This window comes from Neolamprologus brichardi, chromosome 3 (assembly GCF_056152115.1).
Source record: "Neolamprologus brichardi isolate AB-2024 chromosome 3, ASM5615211v1, whole genome shotgun sequence".
Lineage (NCBI taxonomy): Eukaryota > Metazoa > Chordata > Actinopteri > Cichliformes > Cichlidae > Neolamprologus > Neolamprologus brichardi.
The window spans coordinates 44,420,164-44,428,072 of NC_142106.1; the positions used below are offsets into that span (position 1 = coordinate 44,420,164).

General features: G+C 38.3%; 1 protein-coding gene across 2 annotated transcripts; it reads left to right on the forward strand.

Moving 5' to 3' along the window:
• Window positions 1-1,071: 1,071 nt before the first annotated feature.
• LOC102776163 (uncharacterized) lies at window positions 1,072-2,488 on the forward strand. 2 transcript variants are annotated; one of them, XM_087837717.1, is made up of 4 exons: window positions 1,193-1,940; window positions 2,048-2,173; window positions 2,255-2,289; window positions 2,375-2,488. In XM_087837717.1, exons 1-4 carry the CDS (start codon window positions 1,193-1,195, stop codon window positions 2,486-2,488), a joined length of 1,023 nt encoding a protein of 340 aa, XP_087693843.1. The 2 variants fall into 2 exon arrangements, with proteins under 2 accessions (XP_087693844.1, XP_087693843.1); XM_087837718.1 differs by lacking the exons at window positions 2,255-2,289; window positions 2,375-2,488 and adding an exon at window positions 1,072-1,126 and having other exon boundaries at window positions 1,227-1,948; window positions 2,056-2,178.
• The last annotated feature ends 5,421 nt before the right edge of the window (window positions 2,489-7,909 follow it).

A 7,909-nucleotide genomic window follows, 5' to 3' on the forward strand; every position in this document is an offset into this window, starting at 1 on the left:
CAATACAAATCAAAGTAAAGTGCAAACTACCCAAACACAAGAAAGCAAAAAAAACTATGCCGCATTGCTAGATAACAGTAAATATATGAAAGGGAAAGACCTAATAATATTGTAGTTATCACTACTGTGAAGAGAGGTGCTGAGTTGTCAATTGATCACTAACTGGTGGTGAGATGGATCATGTAGCAGGGGAGGAATGCCTGGCAGAAGTCCCGTTTGCGAGATCCTTAACTCTTGACTCCGGCAGAGCTTTGACAACATTCTGGGAGAAACGAGTGGGAGATCGACAGACAGATTGGTGCTACAGCTCAATTTACTGGTCGTTCTACATCCCTACCTTTACTTATGGTTGGTTTATGGGTGAGATGTTCCGGGCACCTCCCACTGGGAGGAGGCCAAGACATGCTTGAACAATTATTTGTCTTCGCTGGTCTAGGAATGCCTTGGTGTTTCCTGGGACAAGCTGGAGGAGGTGGCCAGGGAAGAGAGAGGTCTGGGCTTCTCTGCTTAGGTTGCTGCCCCGTGACCCAGTCACGGAAAAGTGGAAGAAAATGGATGGAAAGTCACAGTAAAATAACAAAGAAATAAAAAACAGATATCCAAAACAGAACCTGGCACAAACAGGAGTCAAAACTTCATGACATAAAATCCTAAACACAAACTCAAAAATATAAAAAGATCAAAACTTCCCAAAATGTATCTAACATAACAAACATTGAAAAGGTAATTGTATATAATTGTATATTTTGTGTGCTTGTGTATTATTTTTCATGGTTTAATACATAATAAATATTTCAAAACGATAGACTATGGGTCTCACACTGCCCCACACAAACACATTGTGTACAGGATATTCAGCGAGTTGACATCTAATATATCTCACCTCTGATCTAAATCATGATGTTCTTCTGTTTTTTTTCTCAGCTACTAAGTTTAACACTACAGAGGTCATTGATCATGTGATCTAGTTTTCCATGTACTGTGTAACTTCTGATTGGCCAGTAAAATCTAATCATCACTCTTAAAAGTGAGGAGTCCCCATTCTTTTATTCAGTACGACTGTTTGGAACAATGGCATCTGCACACATTGTCTTCTATCTGATATGTTTAATCTTGGGTGTAATTGGTAAGTTTGTCTTTAACTACAATCTAATTCTTTTAAGGTCTTTTTTCTCAGCTGTCATGTTCCACAATGTGTATTTGCTTTGTCTTTCATTTTACCACAGCTCAGAAGAACAACATGCATTTATCCTCCTCTGTTCATGAAGAAGCACGTTTTATATCAGCTAAATCTGGAGACAGTGTGACTTTACATTGTTACTATGAACAGAATGTTGCTGCACATTTTTACTGGTATAAACAAACTTTAGGAGAGAAACCAAAACTCATTTCTACCTTCTATAAGTCAGAAACCAATTCTGTACAATTTCATCATCCATTCAACAATAGTGCACGTTTCAGACTAGATAATGAAAAAGGAAAAAAACATTTGATTATCTCAGACTTAAGTGTTTCAGACTCAGCAACTTACTACTGTATACGTTCCTACTGGTACACACCAACATTCTTAGAGGCCATTATTGTCAGTGTCAGTGATTCAGATTTAAACATACAAGCTTTAGTTCATCAGTCAGCATCTGAGACCATCCAGCCAGGAGGCTCTGTAAGTCTGCACTGTATGGTGCACACTATGCTGAGCTGTGATGGAGAACACAGTGTTTACTGGTTCAAAGACTCTGAAGATTCTCAACCAGGACTCATTTACACCCGTGGAGTCAGGAATGATCAGTGTGAGAGGAAAGACAACAAAAGCACACACACCTGTGTCTATAACTTGAGAATTGAGAGCCTGAATGTGTCTCACGCTGGGATCTACTACTGTGCTGTCGCCTCATGTGGACACATAATGTTTGGAAACGGGACCAAGCTGGACTTTGGGGGTAAGTCAGTTTTCTAGCAGAGGTGACTCACATGGTATTATAAATAGGAGCAGATCATATTGGATGAACTCAGAGCTAAAAAGGTCTGTCATTTCTTAGTTTTACAGTTTGGCAGGATTCTCCTGCCCTGATGTATTTCTTAAGCGCAGCTTTAACACTCACCACCATCATCAGCGTGTTATCAACTTTTTTAGTGTATAAGATGAAAAAGAGCAACAACTGCCAATCCAGAGGTTAGAATCTGTTTTCATATTTTACTCTTGTGTTTAAAAATAGTGGCATTTAAGTTTAAATCATTTCCTTTTATTTCTCAGCAGACTCAAACACAAATGATTCTGTAAATTTAGAGGTGAGTTTTAAAGTGTGGAAGTTCATGTGTTTTTAGGAAATTACGTTTCTTGTTGAATTGTTATCTTGATTCTTTTGGTGTCCAGAGCACCCAAGAGGACAACCTTCATTATGCTGCTTTGAGAAAAATTAGGACGAAAGAAGCAAGAAGACAGACGAGCAACACCCAGGATGAATGTGTGTACTCTGGTATAAAGTAAACATAGTAGAAATGATGATTTTTAGTATTACCTTTCTGCTGTAGTGATGCTTTTGGCATCTTTTCTTTATTGAACTGCTAACAGAATTTGATCACTCGCATATTTTTAAAATTCTCGTAAATGTAATTCCAGTAGATAATTTGTTTTGGATTTTGGGTTTAATTTATTTTTGAAGTTTCAAATTTTTAGTTGTCTTTTTGGATTTGTTGTTGTGTTGAGGTTTTTTTATCATTTGAAGTTTTGATTCTTTATTATGGTGGGCTCAGTATTGGACACTTGTTTTGATTCCATATTTTATTGTTGAATGCTTGTGATAAGATTAGGTTTTTGTGGCGGTATTTACTGTATTCACATGATGAGGCTTAGTTTTTGTGTAAAAATGTAAAATATTATTGTGAGGAGTAGTCTCCCAAGTGTTCCCGTTGACAATGACTTTCCCCTGCATGTTTTTTCTCACCTGTTTAACATTCCAATCCAATCCCACTTTATTTATAGATGAATTTAAAACAACATGGTTGACCAAAGTGCTTTCCAGCAAAAAACTGTGATAAAAGGTAAAAGCCATACATTAAACAGACAAAGAAATAAATATAAATAACAATAAAATAAATACATAAATGAAAAAATAAGTTAAAAATAAATCAGTATATATTAAATTTAAAATAGACAATAAAGTATACAATAAATAAAATTAACAAAATAAAAAATGATTAAGAGTGACCAAAAACTGACTAAAACTGACTAGCTGACTCTAGTACTACTCCTAAAAAGCATTGGAAAAAATATGTTTTTGTAAAAGTGATGGGGCCAGTTGGGGCCAGCCTAATATGCAGGGGCATCTTATTCCATAATTTGGGGGCCACAACAGCAAAAGCTCAGTACCCCCATTGTTTCAGTTTTGGCATGGGGACACCAAAGAGTGACTGGTCAGTTGTGAAGTATATAGGTGTAGAAGGTCTGACAGGTGAGTTGGAGCCAGGCCATTTAAAATTGTAAAAGCAAACAATTGAATTTTTAAATGAATTCTAAAATGGACAGGCAACCAGTGTAAAGAGGCAAGAACAAGGGTAATGTGCTCATTTTTGTGTGTCCCTGTCAGCAGGCGAGCAGCAGCGTGATAGTGAAGCCTGATATAATATAAACCACAATAAAATGCCTTACAATAATCAAGGTGTGTAGTCACAAATCCATCTAAGTCACAAAAAGTGTCATGGCTGGGCAGCAGTCGTGTGGTGGAATGAAAGAGGACCCAAGACGCAGATGGCAGTGGAGATGCAGGTGGAGATTTATTTAAGGTGAAAAATCCAAGGTGAGGGCAGAACTAAACATAAACCTAAACTGGTGAAACTAACACAAACAGAGGACACAAAGCGAGGAACAGAGAAACACGGAGACATACCAAAATTATGCAGAGAAATGCAGACGACGAGACGAGGAGCACAGGCAGACACGCAGTATAAATACACACACCAGGTAATCAGGAAATGGCACACAGGAGGGGACAGAGCTGGAACTAATGGGCATAACGAGACACAAACCTACAAAGTAAAACAGGAAACTCACAGACTGTTTCACAACACCAACTCGGGGACACGAACAGAACACAGAGGAAGGACACAGGTAGGGATGATAGAAACACTAAACACACAACTCAAACCATAAGAACAAATACAAAACAGCAGAAACTGGAAAATAATAACAATAAACTCAAAACACTGGGTCAACGACCCAGGACCATGACAAAAAGAAATAAAAGGTTTGACTTTAGAGAGCAGCCTCAGCTGAAAGAAGCTATTTCTCACCACTGTATTTATCTTACGGTCATTGTGTTTCAGGGGTAGATAAATCTGACAGTCGTCTGCATTAAAATTAAATGAGACTTTATGTTTTTTAATAATATGGCCACGGGGAAGTAAATGCTAAAAAAGAAGGGGCCCGAGGATGGATCCTTGAGGTACACCACATGGGAGGGGGCGGAGGATAATTAAAATTTCCCAATTGAGACAAAGAAACTTCTGTCACACTGGTATGACTGGAATAACTCCAAGAGAGTGCCTCTAATTCCAACATGATGTTCTAGGTGAGAAATTAAAATGTTGTGATCTACTGTATCAAAACCTGCTGTGAGAACCAAAAGCACAAGTAAGACGGAATTCCCAGAGTCAGCAGTTAGTAAGATATCATTAAAAACTCTCAAAAGTGCAGACTCGGCTGTGAAGTGCTTTAATACCTGATTGAAATAGAATAGAATAGAATAGAATATAAAAATAAAATAAATTATTATCCCACGGATGAGAAATTTCGGTGTTACAGAGCTCTTACAGTAAGGGAAAATAAAATATAAAAGGAGGACACAAAGTGGTCCTATAAACATAAGCAACCGAAGTTTGCATGCACAGGTATATACAGGTAACAATATACAGAATATCTATAGAAAAATTTAAAAAAATGTACGGAGATATGTTTAAAATGTACAGGGTTATGTATAAAACCTACAGAGCTATGTATAAAATGTACAGTAAATGAACAAGCTGGTGAGTAAGATGACCAAAAGAATGTTAAGCTGCATTATAGAGTCTGACAGCTGCTGGTAAGAATGACCTGCGGTAGCGCTCCTTCCTACACTGTGGGTGTAAAAGTCTACTGCTGAGCGAGTTACTCAGTGCTCGTACAGTCTCATGCAGGGGGTGGGAGGTGTTGTCCATGATAGATGTTAGCTTAGACAACATCCTCTCCTCCCCAACCTGCTTGATGGACTTCAACGGACAGTCCAGGACAGAGCTGAACCTCCTGACCAGTTTGTTGAGTTTCCCCCTGTCCCTCTCTGCCATTCCACCACTCCAGCAGACCACAACATAGAAAATAGCAGACACCACCACAGTGTCATAAAACGTCCTTAGGAGTGTCCTTAAGATAGACAAAAATGAATACATCCAAAAAGTCTCTGAGCACGTCATTCACAAGCGCCTGGAAGACAGCGGGAGAATTAGTTAACCTAAATGGCATAACGAGGTATTCAAAATGTCCCAGAGGTGTGTTAAACGCTGTCTTCCATTCATCTACTTTCCGTATCCGGACGAGGTGGTAAGCATTGTGGAGGTCTAACTTGGTGAAGACATTGGCTCCCTGGATTGACTCGAACGCTGAGTAAATGAGTGGGAGTGGGTATTTATTCTTTATTGTGATGTCATTCATCCCTCTATAATCAATACGTGGCTGGAGAAACCCATCCCTTTTAGGCACAAAAAAGAAGCCAGCAACGGTCAATAGCACAATCATATGGACGGTGAGGTGGGAGTTAGAGCATTTTATCCATAATCATGATACTCAGAGGGTACCCGGGAAAGACCAGGTGGCTGTGAGATCTGTGGGAAGGAAAACCCTGTGTTTATGGGAACGACTGATCTTAGTGCAGTTAGCGAGACAAAGCCCAGTCAATCTGTGGGTTGTGCTTTTGTAACCCTGGGAACCCATTGATGAGTTGAGTGTCAGGGGAGGGGAATGTGAAAAAGGAAATGGTTTCAGTGTGATTGCCGGACGTAATATTACTGATGAGGTCTGGTCTGCCTCTTTCTTTCATAATTCTATTATTATTTTTATTTTTTGCTTTTAAATTAAACACAACACGCTTATACAGATTCAACTGAGGGCAATTACATTTAGCATTTGTGAACTTATAAGCATGAAAAAAAGGAGAAAAAAGAGGAAGAAAAAATTATAACAATATTAACTAAATAAGGAGTAAAATAACATAAGAAAATTCACGCGGAGTGTGAGGCATGAATTATGATCAGTTAATTTTTAAGAATTCTAGAAATGGCTGCCAAATCATACAAAAACTCGCCAGTTTCCCCTTTCTGTCAAATCTTATCTGTTCCCTGGCCACAGACACCATCTCATTAAGCCACCTTTTAAAACACGGGGCCGAAGAAGACCGCCACTGTAAAAGAATAAGTTTCTTTGCAGCCAGCATACCCATTATAATTATCTGTTTTTGTGAAAAGGAAAAAGATTCGATAGATGCAAATGATCCAAGTATAGCCAGTGTACCATCAAGTGGTACTTTTCTCCTAAATTGGTTTGAAAACCACGTAAAAATCTGGCTCCAAAAAGCTTTCAAGACAGGGCAATGCCAAAATAGATGTGCAAGGGAACCTTCACCGATATTACATCTATCACATAAGGGGGATACAGAATTATAGATCCGGTTAAGTTTAAGTTTAGAAAAATGTAATCTGTGAATGACTTTAAACTGGATTAGTTTATGTCTGGCACTTATTGAGCCTTTCTGAATATTGGACAAACAGTTTGACCATTGGTCCTCAGACAGAGATTCTTTCTTAATTCTTTCGTAATTCTCAGATATCAAGCTTCAAATGGAAAAATGCAGACAATGATATCTAAAAGCACCTTACAGTTACCCAAATAAAGGCCAGCATATCACTTCCAAATTTAGTATAGCTTATGGGTGACATCCAATGTTCCCTCTAATTTTTCATGTGTCTGAGCGAACACACAAACTCCCTTGGACCACTGTGAGCAACGAGCAATGACTCTGTGGTCTGGGAGAGAGTCCTGTAACTCTCTGTCTGCAAAATACAGTATATAATGACCAATGTTGGGTAATTAATTATATAGTTACTTCTTCAAAAAAGTAACTGAGTTTTGCAAACAACAAAGTTTTTTGCAGCTGTTTACCTAAAAATGCAGCCAAGGTGTTTTTTTAAATAAACATTTCAAACTATTTACAGAACAATCAGCTGTTCTGCATCAAATCAGATGCCACACAAATTATTTGTGTCACTCCAAAAAATAATTTCTGTCCACTATGAGATAAAGGAGAACAACAGCCTGATACCTGCAGGCCTGACAACAGGAGATGTATCACTGCTGTAACACCTGTAACATTCAGCAGTCGCCTCATTGTTCTGACACACACAACAAAATTATTGACTACACTACACACTAACTACACAAGATTTGCGCTAAACGTAGCAAATCTCTCACATCTCAAAACACCGCCGTCACTCCTAAAACTCCCCCCTTCCTAAACATCTAAATACCATGTTGCCATATCATTTTTTGATCGAAAAAATGATATGATATTGGTCGACATGATATTGGTTGATATGGTCCTTTTTCGACCAATAGGAAAGGATGGGGTTTTCTGGTTTTGTTTTTACTCACAGGCGGAGAGTGCTTTCAAGCATTTTCCTTATTAAATGTCGTTTTTACCGTTTCTTCCTGCAGTAAATATAAACAACGATAGTATTCAGGAAGAAAACCAAACACTGCATATTTTTTTTTATCATAACTCTGGTTTTCGTGGCCGATCAACACAATTTGAAAACTGGTATAAAGTCCCCAATTTTTCCGTCAATTGTTCCGTCTGTCCTGCTCACATCTCCAATGGTTGTACAC